The sequence below is a fragment of the Dipodomys spectabilis genome, unplaced genomic scaffold (assembly GCF_019054845.1).
Source record: "Dipodomys spectabilis isolate Male_0828 unplaced genomic scaffold, ASM1905484v1 ptg000089l, whole genome shotgun sequence".
Taxonomy (NCBI): Eukaryota; Metazoa; Chordata; class Mammalia; order Rodentia; family Heteromyidae; genus Dipodomys; species Dipodomys spectabilis.
The window spans coordinates 57,340-82,678 of record NW_024870766.1 but is presented as its reverse complement, the minus strand read 5'-3'; the positions used below and the strand labels follow the sequence as shown (position 1 = coordinate 82,678).

General features: G+C 41.1%; 1 protein-coding gene across 1 annotated transcript in view; it reads left to right on the top strand.

Moving 5' to 3' along the window:
* Positions 1-983: 983 nt before the first annotated feature.
* Sdhaf3 (succinate dehydrogenase complex assembly factor 3) overlaps positions 984-25,339 on the top strand; it is a 37,043-nt gene continuing 12,687 nt past the window's right edge. The window contains exon 1 of the mRNA XM_042684663.1: positions 984-1,236. Within this exon, the coding sequence (XP_042540597.1) occupies positions 1,063-1,236 (174 nt within the window). The 5' untranslated portion in view covers positions 984-1,062. The remainder of the gene's footprint in view (positions 1,237-25,339) is intronic.

The window sequence follows — 25,339 nt, the reverse complement described above, 5'->3', positions numbered from 1 at the left end:
TCAGTATCACTTTTGTGAAAGGTAGAACTTTACATAGCCATGGTACCCATGCCTGTTATTCAAGCTATTTAGAAGCTGGGGACTGGAGGGTCAAATTTGAGCCAACCCCCAAGAAAAGACAGCAGCAGGGTGTAAAAAAAATTATATATATATATATATATGTGTGTGTGTATACATATATATTATATCTAAGATATATATATAAAAATTATATATACTTTAAATTATTTTTGCACACACACGCATATATATATGTATATATATATATGTCGGGTCATACCTCAGTGGTAAGGGGGTGTTTGCTTAGCATGTGCAAGGCCCTGGGTTCAATCTCCAGTACACAGATGTGAACATCTGGATTCCCTATTTTCACTCCACACTATTGAATTGGAGTCTCTAGGATCGTGTCCCGGGAAAACAATTCATTTCAAATGCCTGGCAGTATTTTTTCCCACCGGCAACTTGACTTTACAAAGCCTTTGATTCGTGGCTCCCTGGTGCTGGGTCCAGGGAAAAGCTCGCGCGTCCAGGGCACACACTGGATCACAGCCCTGTGTAAAGGGAGTGGGCTGCTGGGGGAAGACATTAATCCCGTCCTCAGGGCTCACACACAAAATTCAGGAATGTTCCAGATGCCTCAAGGTGCTTGGGTTAAACCATGGAAGGTCTTTTCGGAGGACCATAATGTGGACGGTTATTCTCGGGCCTTACAGAGGAACGGAGACCACGGTGAATGGAAAGACGATGGGATGAGAGGGGACAAACTGGTACGCACACGGCGTCCACCGAAGCCCCTCCACCAGACACGGCGCGGAAAGAATTCCGGATTCCGTAAAGGCCACCAGAAAAGGACCCGCCGGATTTCCATCCGAAGCAAAGTTCGGGTTTCCGGAAGGACCTGATTGGAGGACGGACCAAACCGGATGAAGGTCACCAGCCCTTTTTCTTTCCGTCTTCCTGTTCACCCTTCGGCGACTTCTCAGTGGAACGCCGGCGAGGGGCTGACCCTTTGCGCAGGCGCAGTGGGCTGTCCCTGGCGCGAGTGCGCGTGCTCGAGGCGCCATGCCGGGGCAGCATGTGTTACGGGTCCGGTCCTTGTATAGACGCATCTTGCAGCTGCACCGGGCTCTTCCCCCGGACCTCAAAGCCCTGGGTGACCAGTATGTGAAGGATGAATTTAGGAGACATAAGACCGTTGGTGCTGACGAGGCCAGGCGTTTCATGCAGGAATGGGAGGCAAGTGGCGCCCCCTCTTCTTTGCTGCAGCCCTCTGGGGGCTCGGGGCTGCCTCCGGCCCTGTCGGAGCTCCAGCCGCCGCCTGTTTGTTGGAACGAAGCAGTGTGGTCCATTCCGGCTCTTGAAACTACACTTTAAAAAGTGACATCCCCACCCGCCCCACACGCACTGTTCTTTCTCCCCCTCCCCTGGGTTCTTCCTCGCGGGTGCAGATCCAGTCGCTTCCTCGCCGCCAGGTCCGCCTTTGATCCTGCGGATGCCCGGAGGCCCCCAAGTTAACTAGCTCCCCAAATTAACGGCTCCTGTGTTCTCTCTGTTGCTTTCTCTCAACTTAGGTTTCCAGACTTAGCTTTGTTTCCATGGTTTTTGGTTTTTAAATCTTAGGACTTCCGTAAAACTTCATTTCACAGGTAGAGAAATAAGCTAACATAAAAAGACTGTTGACTTACGTGAACGAGGGAGGAAATCCCTGGTAAAAGGTGTTTCTCTAGGCTCAGGAGTCATGGTTATTTTGTTTTATCCCCTGCACTTTTGGACTAAATTTTTTTTTTTTTTATTGTAAAGCTACTATACAGAGGGTTACAGTTACATGAGTGAGGTTATGAGTACACTTCCTCTTGAACATTGTTACCCCCTCCATTGTTTTCCCCCTACCATCCCCTCCCTCCCTCCCTTCCCCGAGGTTCTTTTTTTTTTTTTTTTGATTGTGATTAAATGATTACATAATTTCAAAGTCACAAGTTCATTCTAACTTCCCTGGAGCAAATTGTCTACCACAGTCTGTAATATATAACAGTGTTCACATGTTATATACCATATTTGTGATCAGCAGCATGAGGATATTTAGTAGTGGTTCAACCAGATGAGCGGGAGTTCTTTGTTTCTTAAGTCCTGTTAGTTTTGTCGTATCACCTAACCTTTTGGATTTAGCATCCACTTATCAGGGAGACCATGTACCGTTTGTCTCTTCGTTCTTGGCTTACCTCGCTCAACATGATTCCTTCTAGCTCCATCCATTTCCCTGCAAATGCCATTATTTTGTCATTTCTAATGGCTGCATAATATTCCATTGTGTATAGATACCACAATTTTTGGATCCATTCATCTGTGGTGGGGCACCTAGGTTGTTTCCATATCTTAGCTATTGCGAACAGTGCTGCAATAAACATGGAGGTGCACGTGTCCTTGTATATTGGTTCCTGTTGTTCGGGGTAGATGCCTAGAAGTGGTATGACTGGGTCGTAAGGGAGGTCAATCTTTAGCTTTCTAAGGACCCTCCAGACTGCTTTCCAAAGTGGTTGTATAAGTGTACATTCCCACCAGCAGTGTAATAGGGTTCCTCTTTCTCCACATCCCCTCCAGCATTTGTCGTTGGCTGATTTGTGGATGTGGGACATTCTGACTGGGGTAAGGTGGTATCTCAGGGTTGTCTTTATTTGCATTTCCTTCACCACCAGGGATGATGAACATTTCCTCATGTGTTTCTTTGCCATTTTTATTTCTTCATTTGAGAAGTCCCTCTTTAGTTCCCTTGCCCATTTAGTAATTGGTTTGTTAGGTTTGGGAGGGATTAGTTTCTTGAGTTCCCTGTATATACAGGATGTTAACCCCTTGTCTGATATATTGCTGGTAAATATTTTTTCCCAATTAGTTGGTTGTCTTTCTAGCTTAGTTGCGATAGATTTAGCTGTGCAGAAGCTTTTTATTTTAAGGTAGTCCCATTTGTCGAGTCTCTCTCCAACTTGTTGTGACCCTGGGACTCTGTTCAGGAAGTTCCTTCCTGTGCCTATTAGTTCAAGTGTCTCTCCTACTCTGTCCTGCAGTAGTTTCAGAGATTCAGGTTTAATGTTAAGGTCTTTAATCCATTTTGAGTTGATGTTGGTGCATGGTGATAGGCTGGGGTCCACTTTTAGTTTTCTGCATGTGGCTGCCCAGTTTTCCCAGCACCAGCGGTTGAAGAGGCTGTGTTTCTTCCATTGTATGTCTTTGGCTCCTTTGTCGAATATCAGCTGGCTGTAGGCCTGTGGATTTATATCTGGATCTTCTATTCTGTTCCATTGGTCTTCGGGTCTGTTTTTGTGCCAGTACCATGCTGTCTTTGTGATTATAGCTCTGTAGTAGAGTTTGAAGTTCGGCATGGATAGCCCTCCCATATTGTCTTTATCCCCTAGAATTGTTTTGGCTATTCTAGGTCTTTTGTTGTTCCATATAAATTTTTGGACTGTTTTCTGTATTTCAGTGATGTACGTCATTGGGATTTTAATAGGAATTGCATTGAATTTGTATATTAGTTTTGGAAGTATCACCATCTTTACTATATTAAGTCGGCCTATCCAGGAGCATGGGAGGTCTTTCCATTTCCTAGTGTCTTCTGCAATTTCTTTCTTTAACTTTTTATAGTTCTCATTAAATAGTTCTTTTACATCTTTGGTTAGGTTAATTCCTAAATATTTTATTTTTTGGGAGGTTATTGTGAATGGGGTTGCTCCCTTTATTTCCCTCTCATCCTGTGCGTTATCAGTGTATAGGAAGGCAACTGATTTTTGTGGGTTTATTTTGTATCCTGCTATTTTGCCGAAGTGACTTATGATTTCTAAAAGTTTGGGGATGGAGTTTTTGGGATCGTGGAGGTATAGTATCATGTCGTCTGCAAAAAGGGATAGTTTCACTTCTTCTTTCCCTATGCGGATCCCTTTAATGTCTTTTTCTTGCCTTATTGCCCTGGCTAAGGGTTCTAGGACTATGTTGAAGAGGAGTGGAGACAGTGGACATCCTTGCCTTGTTCCTGTTTTTAGGAGGATTGGTTGTAGCTTTTCCCCATTAAGTATAATATTGGCTATTGGTCTGTCATAAATGGCTTTTATTGTTTTTAGAAATGTTCCTTCTATTCCTATTTTCTCCAGAGCTTTTAGCATGAATGAATGTTGAATTTTATCAAAGGCCTTTTCTGCATCTGTGGCGATAATCATGTGATTCTTGACCTTGGCTCTGTTGATATGCTGGATTACATTTATTGACTTACGTATGTTAAACCATCCCTGTGTCTCTGGGATGAAGCCTACCTGATCATAGTGTATTATTTTTTTTATGTGTTTCTGGATTCTGTTAGCTAGAATCTTGTTAAGGATCTTTGCATCTGTGTTCATCAAGGAGATTGGCCTGTAATTCTCCTTTTTGGTTGGGTCTTTGCCTGGTTTGGGGATGAGTGTGATATTGGCTTCGTAGAATGAGTTTGGGATAGCTCCCTCCTTCTCTGTTTCTCTGAAGAGCTTGAGGAGTATGGGTATTAGTTCTTCTTTAAAGGTCTTATAGAATTCTGCTGTGAATCCATCTGGTCCTGGGCTTTTTTTTGTTGGAAGACTTTTGATAGCTTCCTGTATCTCATTATAGGATATTGGCTTATTTAATTGGTTAACTTCTTCTTTGCTCAGTTTGGGTAACTTGTAATTCTCTTAAAATGCATCCATTTCCGCCAGATTTTCTTCCTTTAGAGAGTATAGCTTTTGAAAGTAGTCTGTTAGAATTGTTTGGATATCTTGGGTACGTGTTGTGATGTTTCCCGTGGCATCCCTAATCCTATTAATATGGGCTTCCTCTCTTCTTTTTTTAATTAATCTTGCCAACGGGCCATCAATTTTGTTTATTTTTTCAAAGAACCAGCTTTTTGTTTGGTTTATTTTGGTTATGGTTTTCTGATTTTCTAATTGGTTAATCTCTGCTCTCAATTTGGTTATCTGGCTTCGTCTAGTAGCTTTAGGTCCCATTTTTTCTTGTTTTTCTAGCTGTTTTAGTTGCAACATGAGATTATTTACTTGGTCTGTCTCCATTCTCTTGATGTGGGCACTGAGGGCAATAAATTTGCCCCTCAGGACTGCTTTTGCTGTGTCCCACAAGTTTCTTTGTGAGGTGTTTTCATTTTCATTGAGTTCTAGGAAATGCTTTATTTCTTCTCTGATCTCTTCTGTTACCCAGGCCTTGTTAAGGAGTGTGCTGTTCAATTTCCATGTATTAGAGAAATTTCTGCGGTATGCTTTGTTATTGAGAGCTAGCTTGATTCCACTGTGGTCAGATAGGATACAGGGGATTATGTCGATCCCTTTGTATTTGCTTAAGTTCCTTGAATGAACTATGATATGGTCTATTTTGGAGAAAGTTCCATGAGCTGCTGAGAAGAATGTGTACTGTGTTGTTTTAGGGTGAAATACTCGGTAGATGTCAGTTAATTCCGCTTGAAGTATGGCCTCACTTAATTCGGTAGCTTCTTTGCCAATCCTCTGGTTGGTAGACCTGTCCTTTGGTGAGAGTGGCGTGTTAAAGTCTCCTAGTATTATCGTATTGGGATCTATTTTATTCTGTAAGTTTGAGAGCATTTGTTTAACATATCTGGGTGCACCAATATTTGGGGCATATAAGTTGATGATGGTTATATCCTCCTCTTGGATTGTTCCCTTTATTAATATGTAGTGTCCGTCCTTGTCTTTCTGTACTGATTTTAATGAAAAGTTTATTTTGTCAGATATCAGGATAGCTACACCTGCTTTCTTATTGGGGGAATTTGATTGGTAGATCCTTTTCCACCCCTTCACTCTGAGTTTGTTTGTATGTTTGGCTGAGAGGTGGGTCTCCTGAAGTCAACAGATGGATGGGTCTTGTTTTCTGATCCAGTCCTCAGTTCGTTTTCTTTTAATTGGCGAATTCAGCCCATTTATATTAAGAGAAAGTATAGAGAGATGCATTGTTGTCCCTGCCATTCCGTTTTCCTAAGTTTTTCTTCTTTCCTTTCCTCCTGTGCTTGCTCAGTTAGACTTTGAGTAATGCCTGTTTGGGGCAGGTCCCAGTTCCTGGTTGCTTTCTTCAGGTTGTGTCCCCCCTCTTAGAATTCTTTGTAATGCTGGCTTAATGTTTATGTATTCATTTAGTTTTTCTTTGCTATTAAAAGTTTTCAGTTCTCCATCGAATGTGAATGCTAGCTTTGCCGGGTATATCAGTCTGGGTTGGCAGTTATTGGCTCTCAGGGCTCGTATGGTGCTTTCCCAGGCTTTTCTTGCATTCATTGTTTGTGTGGAGAGATCTGCAGTGATTCTAATTTTTTTCCCGTTGTAGTATAGCTCCTTCTTCATTTTTGCTGCATGCAGGATTGTTTCCTTATTATTCAGATCCATCATTGTTACTATTATGTGCCTAGAAGTGTTTCTCCTGGGATCTTGCTTGTTGGGTGTTCGATAAGTTTTTGTGATGTAGTTAAGATGGTCGTTTTTGAGGTGGGGAAAATTTTCATTGACTATCTTGTTAAATAGGTGTTGCATTCCCTTGCTCTGGAATTCCTCACCTTCGTCCATTCCGATTATGCGAAGGTTAAATTTTTTAGCATTATCTGCTTGCTCTTGAATTTCCCTTTGGTTTAATTTAAGTGATTTTTCCATATCTGTCACTTTTTGGTCCAGTTGGTGTATTCTGTCTTCTGTATCTGACACTCTACCTTCCATTTCATTCACTCTGTTGACCGTGGCTTCTATTGTGGTTTGCATGGTGGAAATGGATCCCTTTATGGATTCAATGTTGGTTCTCAGAGTACTGATCTCACCTCTCAATGAGGTGAGATCAGTATGCATTACCTCTAATTTGGCGTTTATCTCACTTCTTACTGAGGTTTGTGCAGCTTCTATTTTTGCATCCAATTTTTGTTTGATATCCTGTATATCTTTTGATAGTTCATCCTTGTGCTCTTTCAATTTCTGATCCATTTCTCGCTTTATTTCTTGAGTCATTGCCTCCAGCAACCCTTGGATGTAGTTTTTGTCTTCCATTCCTGCTTTGCTCCCACTGGGGCTCTCCCCTGCGTGGCTGCTGGCTTTTGAGGTGAGCTTGCTGTCCTGGGTAGTGGTAAACCTTGTGATTTTTCTCTGTGATTTTCGCATGGGGGTTCAGGAGACTGCTCTTCAATCTTGTTTTGGTGTGTCTGTCTTTGCTTGGTTGCTGATTCTGTATTGGTAGAGAGAGTCTGTGCCTGGTCTGGATTCTGTTGGGAGCCTATTTCCAGCTGCTATTCACTTAGGATTCTCAGCTCTCTGCTGTAGCAATTCCCGCCTTTGGAAGGGTTGAGCAGCCTAGACTGCTTGTGTTTGCTCCTGCGGGTGCTCTTGGGAAGATCAGATGCTCTGGATGCACTCTCCCAAATACTGGAGTCTGCTATGGGCTCCTGATGTGTTTTTGTTTGTTTGTTTTGGGCTGGTTGTGGGCTTGAACTCTAGGTTTGGGTGCTGTCCCTCAGCTCTTCAGCTCAGGGCTGGCACCCTACCATTTGAGCCACAGCCCCACTTCTGACCCTTTTTGCTTTGTTCAGGCGCCGGTCCCCTGGCCTGGTTCCGGCCCCAGCCTGGAGCGCGCTCGTTAGGCCTGTGCTAATGTGTATACCACCTTGGTTATGCAGCCTGGAGGACACAGTTCAAATTTCTTCTACTGTTGGTAGTCTTGACCCAGGGGCACTGTTCCTGGCTTGAGCATTTAAGCTCCCTTCCAGGGGCGCTCTTGCTCTGGCCTGGCCAGCAGAGTGTGCTCCACCGGCTGGTGGAGCTCTCGCTCTCGAACAGTTCCCAGTTTTAGTGGGTCCTGTGGTCTGGGTGTTGGGGTAGGGAGTCTAGGTCAGGGTCTGGGGATTCCCTCCAGCTCTGGTCTCCCTTGATGGATTCCCTGTCCCCTGATGGGTACTCACCCTGTAGGTCGTCAGTTGTAGTTGCAGTCCGAGTTCAGTTGGGGTGGTTGCGGGCTGGGTTGGGCAGCCCCCCGCCGGGTCGTTGCGATCGCGATTGGGCGGGTGGTCTGCGGACAGGTCCCTTTGTCACGCTGCTGGTGCCGGGCGGCTTTGGCGGGATGGAGCCTCTCCGCTCTGGTGGAGAGTGATGGGTGGGGTGGGATCCTCCTGGAGACTCCCGGCTGGTAGGTTTCTCTGTTCCTGGCGACCCGCTGTTCTGCAATCCGGTACCTGGTGATCTGCAAGCAGCCCCCTGTGTCTCTGTGGCTCCGGCAGCCCCCGCCGGGCCGGCTGGCCGGCGGCTTGGCGCACTGCCGCGCGGCCAGTAAAGGTTGGGGGAGGGGTCTTCGCTCTTCTCTGTTCTGAAATTCTTCTTTTCCTCTCTTTCTTTTTTTTGTTATTTTCCACCTCTGGTTTTTCTCTGAGTGTTCGTCTTTTTGTTGTTGTCGGTCTCTTGGGGAGATTAAAGGTTGGAACTCGAACTCTCTTTTTGGTTGGAGAGAGCTGTGGCGTTTCCCTACTGCCCCGTCGCCATCTTGGTCCCTCTGGACTAAATTTTAAACAAGCAGGAACATTAGGGATTGGATACTTTACACTTAAATTTTTGAGTGGAGGGTTAGGAAGAAAATTTCTAGGGACTGGGAAATCTGGTAAATTTCAAGAGATGAATGGAGTCGAGATTAGAGTATTTTCAGGTGTTGTAAAGGCTGGAGTAGCTGGCTTACTCTGGAGGCAGAGATTGGGAAGATCAGGGTTCCAGACCAGGGTTGGCATGTACCCGTGATCCCAGTGAGAAGTGAGTCCATAGATAGGAGTGTGTTGTTGGTTGTAGTAGTTGATGATGATTACAGAGATGACCAGATCTGCTTCTTTTTTTTTTTTTTTTTTTTAACATTTTCTAAATTATTGTCTTTTAAGTAGTTTTACAAAGTTCCCATTCTACAAAACAGTATATGAATACAAGGTGTCTGACAACATTGTCACCCATTGTTCCTAAACCATCCCTTCTCTCACTTTTCTTTTTTTGGGGGGGGGGGGGTGGTTGGGTCGTGGGCCTGAACTCTGGACCTGGGCGCTGTCTCTCAGCTCTTCAGGTCAAGGCTAGAGCTCTACCACTTGAGCCACAGCACCACTTCCGGCTTTTTGCTTATGTGGTGCTGGAGAATCGAATCCAGGGCCTCATGCATGCAAGGCAAGCGCTACCACTGAGCCACCTTCCTAGTCCACTTTTTTTTTAAATTGAGATTAGGTGATTACATAAATTTCACATATTTCACAGTTTTGTTGGAATAGTGATACTTAGTGATACTTCAGACCTGCTTCTTTAAAAAGTCTTGGGAGCCAGGCACCTGTGGCTCACACCTATAACCCTAGATACTCAGGAGGCTGAGATCTGAGGATCGAGGTTCAAAGCCAGCCCAGCCAGGAAAGTCTGTGAGACTCTGATGTCCAATAAACCACCCAGAAAAATGGAAGTGGTGCAGTGGCTCAAGTGGTAAGAGCATTATTCTTGAGCTGAAGAGCTGAGGGACAGTGCACAGGCCCAGAGTTCAAATCCCATGACTAACACCCCCCGCCCCCAAAGAAAAAAGATCTTGGGGAGGTCTGGGAAGGTGGCTCAGTGGTAGAGTGCTTGCCTTGCATGAAGGAGGCCCTGGGTTCGATTCCTCAGCACCACATAAGCAGAAAAAGCCAGAAGTGGTGCTGTGGCTCAACTGGTATAGTGCTAGCCTTTAGCTGAAGAGCTGAGAGACAGTGCCCAGGCCCAGAGTTCAGGCCCCACAGCTGGAAAAAAACAAAGGAAAAAAAAAAGAAATGTTGCTGATCTTTCCCAAAGAGTAGAGGTAGAGAAGATGCTAATGACTCAGAATAAAAACTTGGCTGGGTCAGTTTTATCACTGGAGAGGGACACCCTTCAACATATTCTTAAAAACATCTAATGTTAGATTATATTTCATACTACCAGATATAGCTTGGAATTATATGTTGACCATGAAGTTGGCATGTTATCTGAATGTTACTAGCTTATGGTTCGAGTGGGTTATCAAGAGTAACACCATTGGAGTTTTAACTAGTCTATGCAGTTTTGTCACTAGGAATCTTTCTTGGCTTTTAAAGCTAATTATGGACTGGAGTAGATTTATTAATTTGTTTTCTACCAATGGGCAAATTGGGTATGAGTAACACTGAATAAAAGAATACAGGAGGCCCAGTATTAGGAAGGATTTCCTTTATCTGTAATCATAGAAAATAGGTTTGTCTTTCATTAAAGTTTTTGTTCCGTAACAATTAGGGAAAGAACAGTAACAATTAGGTGGAAAGAAAGCATTTCATTTCATCTTAAAAGCGAATATGTCAATGCATAGAGGGTGAACTTTGAAATTATGAAATTTCTTGCTGCAACAGAATAAAATACAAGCTCAGCAAGTGATGCTGGGAATCTGTTCATGAGAATGATAACAGGATAATAAAATGCCCAATATAAACTTACTCCCAAGTCTTAGGAGCAACTGTGATAAGTCAGATTGGGTTGGGTAGATTGGGTGGGGTCCATGGCATTTTTCCAGTTGTGACTAAACTCAGTTTTGAAAAAGAGATGATTTATATAATGCTTTTGATTTGTCTCTGTGCTTACCACTTTGGGTTTTTTTTTTTTAGGACCTAAGAATAAATATTAAAAGATTAAACAGCAACTAAAACATGTACAAACAGCACTGTGCTCTCAGCTGCTTTGAAGAGAGCCACATGTTTAGTTACCACTTTTCATCTATACTTATTTATATCACTTGGTTCCTATCATGCTTTCCTAAATATTGTCTTGCTCTATGTCTCTTGGAAGTTTATAAATGGGAATTTTATCTCTAGGGAAAAAAAAGGAAAAGTCTTAACAGTCTACAAAAAGTATTGGTCACTTAATATTGCCAGGTAATGTGGTAGGCATTGTGGGACTCAAAATAAGTAGTAAATATATTTTATTTTCATACTGTTCCAGGTTTAATAGAGTAGAATAGACAATAAGCTGTGGAAGCAAGGAGGAATGGAGGAAGAATAACTGAGCTTGACTCTGTTGCTATGTCAAGAAAATTGTTTTCTAGAAAGAGAATAACCTAGGCTTAGCATTGAGGTAAGAAACAGTATGACTTTTTCTAAGAACTGCAGTAATATGTTTGGAAGTGAGTGTCTTATATGAAAAAATTGAAAGAGTTAAAGTTAAAGAGATGGCAGGAAAAGATACTCTGCTAAATATTTTTTAAGATTTTGTTTTGACTCATCAAAAGATTTGTAAGCAGTAGTGGACATATTTCAAACCATATTCTAGAAAGTGTTATTGAGGAATGATTGAAGAAAGAGCCAGATTGGAGATAAGGGAGAAATATTAGAGGAAGAGTAATCTCAAATATATACAGCTGAACCAAAACAAAAACATTGAAAGTGGAGATAAAGTCATGAGTTTTTCCCTTTAAAGTAGGATGGGACTTGGTGATTGATAAAGGATTAGAAAGGGGGAAAATAGAATAGATTACTTCCAGGTTTTAGAATATGGTACCAATAACCAGAATAGGTACATAGGAGAAATAGTTGGGAAGTAAATTCTATTTGGTACATTTTTTTTTTTTCAGGTAAGGGGTAGGTTTATTCATCGTTCCGGCTGGCACCAGGCCATGTTGGCCCTCCATGCGGTGCTTTGCTGCGAGGAGGGTGGAGTCTGCTAGCCATCCAGGAGCAGACCTTACATGCCAGCCTTTTAATAATCATGAAATAGGGTGCGGATTCTCTCTGGCTACTTCCTGCTGACAAGGGGTGTCGACAGTAGGGTTGAAAGGCTGGAATTTGGTCCCCTTCCAGAGAAGGCAGTGAGCAGCAGCTGTCCCTTGGTCGCATGAGTCCTTAGATGCAGTCTGGAGAAGTCTCATGAGCATTGAGGGTCTGGAAAAAAAAATACTAGAGAGCAAATAAATGGCAAGAAGAAGGACTTGGGGCTGAAAATGTTGGTAGAAATGTCCCTAGCTACTTCTGACATCTGGCGACTAGGTAGAGGTGACAAAGGCAAGAATATAAATTCCTGTTGTTAATAGGTAGACAGGTATAGACATTGGATGGGCTGGCTTCTTACTTCTACTGACCTCCTGGCTCTGGTTAATTTTGAAAGGGCAGGCACAAAGTAGCTGATGTGACATCATCTCCTCTTACTCCTCTCCATGATCCCTTGTTCCCCAGACTGGCTGAGTCTAGGTGCTCGTTGCTGGGATGGCTTGACCCAGTTGGTATTCAAGGATTGAGCTCAAGGCCTGGGCATTGTCCCTGAGCACTTCTGCTCAAGACCAGCACTGAACCACTTTGAGTTATAGTACAACTTGCAGAGTTTGGCTGGTTAGAGATAAGAGTCTTGAGCCATGCTTCCAGCCTGGCTCTTTGCTGGTTAGTTGGGAGATGGAGTCTTAGGGATTTTTCAGCCCAGGCTGGCTTTGAACTGCAATCTTTGCCACAAAAGCCCTTTATTATTTCCAATTAAAGCAACAAGGAGATCAAGTAGAATAAGTAGAGCTTACCTGGTTCTTATCAAGAATTGACCAACAAATATTCTGGAATGACAAAACTTCTTAGATGTGAGAATCTTAGGACAGATATGCCCAATATTTTAGAGTCACGTAGTCAGTACCAGAATACATAACACAAAACAAAAAAGGCAAAACTCAAAACCTAAAATTTTGACAACAATGTTTAGACGTCTTTGCTAACAAAGCACATGAGATAGTTGGGCCTCAGTTACCAGAGCCTGTGAAAAGAGCAACTTGTTAGCAAGGCACCTTAGAATAGATGGATGGAGTAGTAAGCTTGGTGGAAGGTTAAGGGTCAGATGGGGCCAAACCCTTAACCCACCATGTGGCCAAGATGGCGAATTCAAGATTGCAAATTTCTGAAAGAATGCAAAGAAACCCTGAACAAATAGATCAAGCCTACATTGGCTAGCCTTTGAGAGGGAACCTAGCCTGGGACCCAGTCTGTGTTGTACTCTTCAGGGCACAAGCCAAAAAATTGTAAAAAAAGGATAGAAAGTTGGACATGAATGGCAGAGATAGAGCAAAGAGAGCCTGAAATTAAACAGATTTGTGACCATTTACCATTGCAGTAGCAAAAACTGCACATCTGAGAATGGCATAAAATTAGGCTCTCTGGCTTTCCAGGGAGCGCAGGAGGCATTTCAAAGGGGTTTCACGGCTCAGGCGTGATTTACAGCACCCCATTAAATGAGTAGGAGAGTCAGTCCGGTGAGTGAAGGAGAGCTGACCAGGCAGAAGCGGCGTCCCGACTTCCCCCAGAGCCCTCTAGAAAGAAATGGCCAAGCCCCCAAAACCAAGCATCCTCGGCTTCAGAGGTGATCGGCCTTTCAGCTAAAAGTCGTAGGAGCTCTCTGGCGTGGTGCCACGTCTGGACAGAGACTGAGCAACAGAGAACCGTAGAGAGTAGTTTCACTCACCAGAGTAGAGAAGTGGTGTGGACGTGGATGTGAAGGCAGCAATGGTATCGATGCACTGTGTCCACAATAGACAGATGGGTTTGCAAAAGGCCGTCAGAACTGTGGGTATTCCTCAGAGCAAAAAGGGAAGAACAAACAAAAAAGAAAAAAGAGGAAAAAAACCAGAGAGGAATCCCACCTATCCTGACTTTAAGCCCTTTATCTGAGTCACGGCACCATTTATGTTAGGTTTTTAAAAAGAGGTAGCCGAGTAAGAACAGCACCACGCACGTGGTATTCAGGTAAGAGGTAGGTTATTCGTCGTTCTGGCTGGCACCAGGCCATCTTGGTCCTCCATGCGGTGGGGAAAGGCCTGGGAAAGAGAGAGCTAGGAAAGAGAAGGAAGCTGGGAAAGAGAAGAGAAGGAAAGAGCTGATAAAGCTAGAAAAGAGCAGAGAGAGCCTGTTTGGGACATTTTATATTAAAACTTTCATTGCAAAGGTTGAGTTGTCACTAGACATTCAGAAGACAGACTGTGGCTGTAGATATTTAGAATTTATTATCTGTAGTTAGTAAGCAAAAGGTGTGGATCCAGGTGCCCAGAATGGGTGGTCAGAGTTAGAACACTGACATTTAGGAGACGGTAGTAAAAAACACTAGCCTTTAGGAGTTAACAGAGTGAAGTAGTAGTATAATGCTGGAAATTTTCTCTTAAAAAAGTCATTTTTACAAAGGCACATACTTTTGTATTTCTTGATTTTTTAAAGATCTATCATAATGTGATAATGTGATATTTAGCTTTGATGTTTACTGCATTCGTTTTTAAGAGGAAGAAATGCTTCAGAGTTCATGTAGCCACCTGTTTGTAACATCCTTTTTTTCCCCCTTCCTTGGGACTTGAACTCAGGGCCTGGGCTCTGTCCCTGAGCTTCTCTGTGCTCAAGGCTAGTACTCTACTACTTGAGCCAAAAAGCCATATCTGGCTTTTTCTTATTGGGGATAATAGTCTCATGGACTTTCCTGCTCTCGCTGGCTTTGAACCCCAATCCTCAGATCTCAGCTTCCTGAGTAGCTAGGATTATAGGCATGAGCTACCAACGCCCGGCTTATAACATCCATTTCTTATTTATGACTTTAAAATTGATCATCAGATGAAGTATATAATTAAGTTACATGCCATGCATGTTTGAAGTTTCTTCAGTGTAATTAGTATTTGGATGAGTATTTTGCTAGTTTTATAATTGTACACCTCTCTTTACCTAATTCTTGGTTATGGAATATCCTAATTTGTAGTTTGTATTTAGATTGTGGGAGAAAAGGAATGAATTACTTCTGTTGATTACATTGATTGTTTGTATGTGGGATATATCTAGCATTATGAGCAGGTCATTTGGGTACCATTCAGTTATGTTGTTTATTCTGTAGCCTTTCCATGGAGATTTATTTAATGATCATAGTTATAGAATAGTGGTATGTCATATATCTTTTTTTAACTCAAGTGGACGTGGTCATTAATAGTCTTAAAAAGGGATCAAAGAGAATGAAATAGTGCTTCTTTGTAATATGAAGTACTTGTTACTGTTTTTCTTTGTTTCAATGAAATCCATGGGCTTAGGAAAGAAATTGGAGTTACAAAGCCAATCAGTCAATCCTGTAGTCTGAACTGGACTTTGTCACTACAAACTAGAGATAATGACTTTATCACTATAAAGTGGAGGTTTATCACTGTAAACATTTCTAGAAGTAATCTGATTCTTGCAATCAAGTTCAATGCTAATTACATTTATGTAGCATCACCTGTAAGCCAGAATGTTAGTTTGCTCCTTGTCTGGAAGAGAGCTGGCAAAGAAGGCTCTTTTCCTCAGAAGTTAGACTATTTATATTCGCTTCTTTATCAGATGTGCCTCAGAATTCAGTAATAAGGTATTTACTAATAAGTAAATTACTTATTACTTCAGTAAATTACCTATTACTTCAGTTTAAAAAAAGCTTGGGCCGGGTGCTGGTGGCTCACACCTGTAATCCTAGCTACTCAGGAGGCTGAGATCTGAGGATCGCGGTTCAAAGCCAGCCCGGGCAGGAGAGACCGTGAGACTCCTATCTCCAATAAACCACCAGAAAACTGGAAGTGGCGCTGTAGCTCAAGTGGTAGAGCGCTCGCCTTGAGCTGAAGAGCTGAGGGACAGCGCCCAGGCCCAGAGTTCAAGCCCCACGGCCAACAAAAAAAAAAAAAAAAAAAAAAAGCTTGGAATGTAATACCATTTGCAGTAGCCTCAAAAAATATTTAGGTTTTCACAATAAAAAACATTAAAAAAATATTTAGGGGGCTGGGAAGGTGGCTCAGTGGAAGAGTGCTTGCCTTGCATGCATGAGGGCCTGGGTTCAATTCCTCAGCACCACATAAGCAGAAAAAGCCAGAAGTGGCATTGTGGCTCAAGTGGTATGCACTAGCCTTGAGCTGAAAAGCTGAGGCACAGCGCCCAGTCCTAGAGTTCAGGTCCCATGACTGACCAAAAAATAAAATAAAATTAGGAATTAGCCAAGAAAGCAAAAGACCCCTTTAGGGGAAATGCAAATCAAAACAGCTTTAAGATTTCATCTCACCCCAGTAAGTTGGCCAACTTTGTGAATCTGAACAACAAATGCTAGTGAGGAGGTGGGAGAAAAGGAATCCTATTACACTGTTGATGGGAACATAATCTAGTACACCTGCTCTGGCAGGTGGTTTAAATGTGCCTAAAAAACTAAGCATAGTACTTCCTTATGACCCAGCCATGCCACTTTTAGGCAACTACCCAGAATATTACAAGTCAGGACACTGGACAGACATTTGTACTTACATGTTCATAGCTGCACTATTTATAATAGCCCAATTATGGCAACAGCCCAGATTTCCTACAGTAAGTAGCCAAGTGAATCAAAAATATGTGGTATATATGCACAGTGGAATTTTACTTGTTCACTAGAAAGAACAAGATTATATCATTTGCAGGGAAATGAATAGTTCTAGAACAAATCATATTAAGTGAGGTCAGCCAAGCTCAAGGAGACCAACATTATTTGTTTTCTCATATGTGGAAGCTAGATCCAAAATATAACCTGACATGATAATGTACACACGTTGAGGCATCCACATACAGTCAGAGCAGAGGAGGATACCAGTAGGGGAGGAATCCAAGGGCGTAACTCCATTGAACATTTAAAATACTATTTATTGAAATGAATTCCAGGAAATGCAAAAATGGGTTATGTTATGTTGCTCTTGGTGGTGGTGATGGTGTTTGTGTATGTTCCTTTTTTTGCTTTTTCTGCTTTTAAGGCAGGGCAAAAGTGGGGGGCACAGAAAGGGAGGAAGGAAGGGTGAAATAATGTAATCATGGTATTCATATAAACCGTGTGGAAAATGATCTGTGTAACTTGTTGGCAGGGATGGGAAGGGGCAACTAGGGGAAAGCAAAGGAAGGGGTGACATTCTCCAAAAGGGAAAAATATATGTGTTTCCTGAATTGTGAAATGGTAACCCCTTCTGTATAATACTTTAAACATAGTAATAATAACAATAATAATAAAATTATACTTTAAAAAGTTTCGAACGGAGGGAAGAAGGGTGAGCAAATGAAGTCATTATATTCAATGTACATCATGTAATAAGTGAACTATGTAACTTGAAGGTAGGAATGGGAGGGGAAAAACAGAAGAGAATGAAGGAAGGGGTGACACTGACCAAGAAGCATTGTACTTAATAGCCTGACTTATGGAATTGTAACCCTTTTGTACAACTACTTAAAAATAACAGTGATAAAGTTTGGAAACATATATACCTTTATATAATTTCAGGGTGTTCCTAACATCTTAGTGCACTTTATGCAACTATGATTTCTAGAGCTGTAAGAAGATCACAGTTTAATTTTGTAATTATTATTTTCTTTTTTTTTTTTTGTTGGTTGTGGGGCTTGAAATCTGGGCTTGGGCGCTGTCCCTGTGCTCTTCAGCTCAAGGGGAGCACTCTACGGCTTGAGCCACAGTGCCACTTCCGGTTTGCTAGTGCTTTACTGGAAATAATAATACAGGGATGTTCCTGCCCTGGCTGGCTTTGAACCGCGTCCACAGATCTTCGCCTCCGGAGTAGCTAGGATTACAGGTGTGAGCCACCGGCGCCCGGCTTGTAATTAAATTATTATTTCAGTAATAAGGATTCTGTAGTCAATTTTAATTAAGAGTACTCCAGTAGGACCTAGGATAGTACCTATAATCAAATATATTCGTATATCTTCAGAAAAAAAAAGGAATTATTAACACTAAGTGAAACCAATAGACTTCATGTCCATTTATACCAGGATAAGGTAAGTTCTAAAAGGTTTTATTTTCAGAACAGCTTTAACTGTGAAAATTGCAAATAAAGGATTGTGGGCCTCTGTTAGGTTTTCTTTGAGACTGAATTAGCATTTTGAAGGTTGCTTGGTAAACATGAAGTCAAAATGAGGAAAAGCAGGTGGGCATGAGATAGTTCCCATCAGCCCTCACAGCATCTCTCTAGGGATCATTTGCTTGGGTGTTACAGCTTCCTTTGCTGTTCCTGGACAGCTGACCACACAGTAGCAAGTTTTCCCTTAGTCCTTTGTTTTTATTCTAACTACATTCTTTCTGTTGAAATTGTTACTGTACCTATTCATAGGTTTGCCTGCCTATTCCATTTTTTTCTGGGCCTGAGAGATTTCAGATTCTTCTTGCTGTGTTTAGGTTTAATTAGCTTAATTCCCAAGGGAAGTTCCTATTTATGTTTACAAGAGTTTGTTTTCTTTATTCCTAAAGCACTAGAAACATTTCTAAAGTGAAGTATGCTTCATTTTCTCAGCTCTAAAATGCTTAAGCATTTATGTTTGATTTGAACAGAAATAAAAAATACAGTGTGGTTTATTTTCCATTAAATATTTCATTATTATAAACACAACAAAAAAATATCAGAAGTATGTTTCAGTACCAAAGGTTTCTACACTTTGAAGCAGTGACTCTTTACTCTTGTCGTGGATGAACAGGTCTATAGTGTGTTTAAAAATTATCTTATAAAGTTAAAATAATTCATACACTTTGTATACTACCATTTCCAGGCTAAGAACTGTAGTAGATGGCATAGAAGAGCTTGGCTAGCTGTTCTAGGTTCATAGCACATACTTTGAATTGAGCCTACCAAAAGACAATATATTTACTAGTTAGTACTTCCAAGTATAGCTCTCCAGTTTTGTCTATGTTCCTTACTTCCTTTTTACTAGTTACTTACTTTACTGTAATTTACAATGAGATTTGACTTCAAATTATTCACACTAGCCAGATATAGTTTTTAATACTTGTGTATTTCTAAGACTTCCACTGGATGGCAGAAGATCCTTGTCTGGAAAAACTGAGTAAAATTTAGAAAATTTTATTTCAACATTAATCTGAAAAGTTACTTGACCTTGAATATTCTAACCAGCAGTTTTCATGTTTAAACATCTAATAAGAATGTTGTTACTATTTAAAATATTTTAAATGTGGCCTGATCCCATGGCTCACATTGGTAAATCCTAGTCAGGAGGCTAAGATCTGAGGATTGTGGTTAGAAGCCAGCCCAGGCAGAAGGTCTTTGAAACTCTTGCACTTAACCACTAAAAATGCTAGTAGAGCTGTAGCTCAAGTGGTAGAGCAGTAGCCTTGAGCAAAAAGCTCAGGGACAGCACAGGAATAGCACACACACACACAAGAATAGTTTAAATGTATTTACTCTAACAAAGCCTTTGATTTCTGTTGTTTCAATTCCTGTAAGATCAATAGTCTCCAAATACATGATTGGGTTAGAAGTGTACTATTGGGAACAAAAGAAGCACATTTGAAATGTGTATTTATTAATGTTTACTTATTTATAATGATAAACTTATGAATTGGGTTTATTATATTCCTAGAACTATAATTCTCTATGATGACAGTTACAATTGTCAAATATGAAAATCTGTGTTCTTTTTTCTGTGTGCTTGTGTATGTGTGTGTATTTGCATATGCACACATATCCATGTCTTGAACTTGGGGCCTACAGCTCTCATTCAGCTTTCTTGCTCATGCATCCTTTTCTTGTTTTTTTGCTGGTTAATTGAAGATGAGTCTCACAGATCTGTCTGCCTAAACCTTGATGCTCAGATCTCAGCCTTCTGAGTAACTAGGATTATAGGTATGAGCCACTGGACCTGGTTTTATCTGCATCCTTTTGGGCGAAACAACTTACTATATGAGCATTACAAAAAATCATTATTCTTGGGATACATTAATATACTTTCCCTTTAGGAGTTTCTGTCTAATACTTTGTCACTTTTTCTGGGAAATGTACATTTTGCAATATGGTTCTAGTTGGAAAATTTTTCTCAATATTCCCTATAATCTTTTGGGAGCTATGTTTTTGTGATTAACAGAAAGCCAAGATGCCAAGATAGCAGATGTCAAGGCAAATTCTTCTTAATGCAGAATATTTGTAAGTTAGTATTTCTTATAGTTCTCTACATAGACATTTTTTTTAGACATTTAATCTCAAATAGTTTAACATGTACAATCTTTTTGTCTCTATGTTAGCTTCCTTTTGTTATATAAAACAAAATTTGTCAGATCAATGCCTGTATTTAATATTATTTTGAATGTCTTACCAAATTCAGGTGTGCAAACGAAAATCACATGTATTTTCAGTTTTGTTCCATTTTGGCATGAATATAAATATTTTCAAGTAAAAGAGCCAGATGCCAGGGGCTGGGAAGGTGGCTCAGTGGTAGAGCGCTTGCCTTGCAGGCCTGAGGCCCTGGGTTCAATTCCTCAGCACCACATAAGCAAAAAGAAAAAAGCCGGAAGTGGCGCTGTGGCTCAAGTGGCAGAGCATTAGCCTTGAGCTGAAGAGCTGAGGGACAGCGCCCAGGCCCAGAGTTCAGGTCCCATGACGTGTCCCCCCGCCCCCAAGATCCAGATGCCAGTTCAAACCTATACTCCTAGCAACTCAGGAGGTTGTGATCTGAACAAAATAGCTAAGCACCCAAGTTCAAGCCTGAGTACCAGTATATACGTGTGTGTGTGTGTATGTGTGTGTGTGTACATGTACATGTACACATGTATATTTATCTAAGTTTGGTTAATAAAACAGGAGACTCTGAAGGTGAGGAACGAACTAGACAGGGGAGGGTGAAAGGAGAGGGTAAAGGAGGGGTAAATATGGCCAAAGTACTTTAAAAACATTGTTTCTATGGCAAGCACTGGTGGCTCACCTGTAATCCTAGCTACTCAGGAGGCTGAGATCTGAGGTTTAGGGTTCCAAGCCAGCCCAGGCAGGAAAGTCCATGAGACTCTTATCTACAATAAACTAATCAGAAAAATCTGGAAGTGGTGCACCACTTGAACTGTGGCTCAAGAGGCAGAGCTCCTGACTTGATGCTCTGGGACAACGCCCAGGCTTAGAGTTCAAGCCCTAAGACTCAAAATAAACAAACAGGGGCTGGGAAGGTGGCTCAGTGGTAGAGCGCTTGCCTTGTATGCATGAGGCCCTGGGTTCGATTCCTCAGCACCACATAAGCAAAAAGAAAAATGCCGGAAGTGGTGCTGTGGCTCACGTGGCAGAGCGTTAGCCTTGAGCTGAAGAGCTGAGGGACAGCGCCCAGGCCCAGAGTTCAGGCCCCACAACCGGACCCCCCCAAAACAAACAAACAAACAAACAAAAACATTGTTTCTCAAAGGTGTTGTTAAGCAATTGAGAACCTGTAGCTATGAGGATAACCTTTGGGATTCCCAGAAATATGTGGGTGCTTTTTAAAGCCCATATATTCTGAAGCCTCTCATTTATCAGTCTTTCGACCCAAGATGCTTGTTTTTTGTTGTTGTTGTTTTTTGGGTTTTTTTGGCCAGTCTTGGGGCTCAAACTCAGGGCCTGGGTGCTGTACCTGAGCTTTTTTGCTCAAGGCTAGTGCTCTACCACTTTGAGCCACAGCTCCACGTCTGTTTTTCTGGTGGTTAATTGGAGATATGAGTCTCATGGAGATTTTTCAGCCAGGGCTGGCTTCAAAACATAATCCTTAGATCTCAGCCTCCTGAGTAGCTAGGATTACAGGTGTGAGCCACCAGTGCCCAGCTTCTTTTTCTACCTTTATAAAGCAGAAAACTATATTTGGAATTTAATATAAGTTATTTACATTAATTTCTATTTATTTCACTTTCTTTAGAGAGAGAGAGAAAGTGAGAGAGAGTGTGTGTGTTGTGCTTGGTGATACAACTTCATGCATACTAAGCAAAGGTTTTACAAACACTGAACTACACTCATTTTCTTTAAAAAATATTTAATGCGGGGCTGGGAAGGTGACTCAGTGGTAGAGCGCTTGCCTTGCATGCATGAGGCCCTGGGTTCGATTCCTCAGCCCCACATAAGCAAAAAGAAACAAGTTGGAAGTGGCGCTGTGGCTCAAGTGGTAGAGCGGCTAGCCTTGAGCTGAAGAGCTGAGGGACAGCGCCCAGGCCCAGAGTTAAGGCCCCACTATCGGACCTCCCCCCAAAAAATTAATGCATAGTTTGAGAAATTGCATTTCACAGATAACTGATAATTGGAATTACAGGAAGGAATAATTAAACTGTTAATGTAATGCAAGCTCTGGAAGGCTAAGATTTGGGGGATTACAGTTCAAGATCAGCCCAGAAAGAAAGTTTGCAAGAACTCTTCTCAATCACGAGCTTGTTGTGGTAGTATGTGCCTGTTAGCTCAGCTATCTGGAAGCCTAACATAGGTGGCTGGCTCCCAGGTATTGGTGCCCAAGTGTGTGCCTACGCAGAAAGCAAGACTGCTTCTCAAAAATTATGAACAGAAAAAGATTTGGACATGTGGCCTAACTGTTCATAGCTCCTGTTCAGTGAGCAGGAAGGCTGAGTTCACACCACAGTACTGCCAAGAACAACTCATCCAAATAAAAGCCATAATAGCAATGTTTACCTTCTTGGGTTTATCAGGACCATTCATTCAGGACCATTCATTTTTACTAAAAGAACCGAGAAAGAACTGAGTATAGAGTATAGTAATGTGCCGTGGTGCACTTTGGTCAGTGCCGAGCTAACTGTATGATGGTGGTACAAAAAGATTTTGTTGCCTGGTTATGTTGTGGCCATCTGACTTTGCATAATAACTGAGAGCATAATTCTTAGAATGTGTATCCAGCCATTAAAGGTACATAACTATAGTCAATGTCATCTTTATTTACTGTTAACTTTTTCTTTGTCAAGCTTCTGAATCTCTGTTGAGTCAACTTTCTACTATCTAAATACTTCAAATAAACTAATTTTACTCTATTCTCTATTTCTTCTTATTTTCTTTTTCCTTTCAGTCTTTACTTCTCTCATATTTAATACTATGTACAGACCTGTATATTCCCAGCTAAAAAGGTGAAATTTATGAAAAAATTCCAATGTTCTTTGCTAATTACCAGGATGGTATGATATGGGCTTTAATTATTTGGAACTACCAAAAAACTCAATTAAATTTCAAAATTGTATTTTAAAATATAGTATAGACTGAATCATTAACCCTTGGGAATTTCAACGTAATTTTCCTCTAGTGATCTTTATATTCTTTTTAAAAAATATGCCCATAATTAGACTGGAAATGGAAGGCTATAATCATGGTAGTTTTAATTGCTCCCTAAGTGTATTATACGAAAGCATTGACTTTCTTTTTAATTAGAGAAGAAGCATATATTACAGACAATATGATTGAAAGCAGAGGCACCAAAAGTATTTATTTTAGCATGTTGGTTTAGATAATGCTAACAATCTGTATAGCTACTAATTCAGTATAGCGATGTTAAGTTAATTTTAATGTTAAAAAGTTAATTTTGAATATGTATATAAAATGTTCCTGTTCTAGCGGGCACTGGTGGCTCACACCTGTAATCCTAACTACTAAGGAGGCTGAGATCTGAGGATTGGGGTTCAAAGCCAGCCCAGACAGCAAAGTCTGGAGATTCTTTATCTCCAATAAACCACCAGAAAACCAGAGGTAGAGTGCTAGCTTTGAGCTGAATTGCTGAGGGATAGTGCCCAGGCCCAGAGTTCAAGCCCCATGACTGATGGGAAAAAAAAGTTCATCTTCTGTTATATGAATATTAGATCTTGTTTTATCTCTATTCAGTGCAGATTAGATATACCCCTTGGAATCAAGGGTTAACCTTAGTGGAATAGATATACTTGTTAAAGAATACAGGAACCATACGATGATAGCATCTCCATGTCTCTTGTCTTATTGTCTTTATATAACCTTACAAAACCAGGGAATGAGAGAGGAAGAATTAGAGAAGCCTGGTAGGTTCTTTGGCTTAGCATTCAGCCTGGTCTATGTAATGTTTTTCTTATTCTTCTATAAACTTATTTGATAAGACTTAGTATCTGTGGTGGTTCTGATTTCACTTTGTATAAAATCATAGTTTGCCTTAACAAAATAAGACCATATGCCTAGTACACAGTGATGAAAAACTGTGTTGTGAGGATGTCCACTCTCAGCACTACTTTCTTTTTTTTTTTTTGTGGTCTTGGGGCTTGAACTCTGGGCCTGGGCGTTGTCCCTCAGCTCTTCAGCTCAAGGCGAGCGCTCTACCACTTGAGCTACAGCGCCACTTCCGGTTTTCTGGTGGTTTATTGGAGATAGGAGTCTCACGGTCTCTCCTGCCCGGGCTGGCTTTGAACCGTGATCCTCAGATCTCAGCCTCCTGAGTAGCTAGGATTACAGGTGTGAGCCACCAGTGCCCGGCTTCAGCACTACTTTCATCATATATGAAAGTTCTAGACAGAACAAGTAGAAGAATAAGAAATAAAAGCCATCAGATCAGAATGGAAGAAAGAAAATGATTTTGCTTGCTGATGACATTATCTTACCTGTAAAAACCCACAAGACTCCACTGAATAACTGGCAGATCAGTCATGCGTCTATGCACTAATAACCGTCTGAAAAGAAAACTAGCAAAATAATTCTATTGATAGTAATAGCAAAAGAATCAAATACTTGAGGGAAAACTAAGAAAGCTCAAGATTTGTTTTTTGAACAAAACATTGCTGAAAGAAATTAAAGACAAAAATAATGCTAAATGACCCAGAATAGATTAGAGGAATAAGGATTGTCAAAATGTCTATAACTACTCATAGCTATTTATAGAGCCCTGTTAAAAGTCTTCATGACTTTTTTTTTTTTACAGATATAAAAGCTAATCCTAAAATTTGTATGGAACCACAAAGGGCCCTGGACAATCAAAACAATCTTGAGGTGGGGGGGGGAAGCTAGAAACATCTCATTTAAAGATCTAAAAACATATTGCAGAACTACAGTAATTAAAAGTGCATGATATGTTCAGAAAGAGAGGCCAGTTCATATGGAGATTCCTCGTAGAAATAAGTGGTAGGGGTGTAGCTCAGTAGTAGAGCACTTATGTACAGGCTCAAGACATTGAACCACAGGATCCTGAACAACCAGAACAATCCTGAGAAAGAAAACACCTGACTTTAAAACTTTTTAAAGGCGTATCATACTGTTGAACTAATTTATGTTCCTAGTCACAGTCTACAGAATTTTGTTTCTCTACATCTTTTCCAGTATTTATTATTTTTCTGGTAGCTATTCTAATTGGAGTGAGATAGTATATCATTGTGATTTTGGCTTACATTCCTCTGATGGCTACTGATGTTGAACTTTTTTTTTTATGTTTGTTGCTCAGTTGAAGTGTCTGTGTATACTTTTTAATTCTGTTTTTTGTTGGATTTTTTCTTTTTTCTTTTATCTCATGTACACAGGTGAGATGAATGTTTGCTTTATTTGCGGATGAGGTGATGAATAGCTTGCCTATTATTGGGTGAAACCTGGTCTTTGG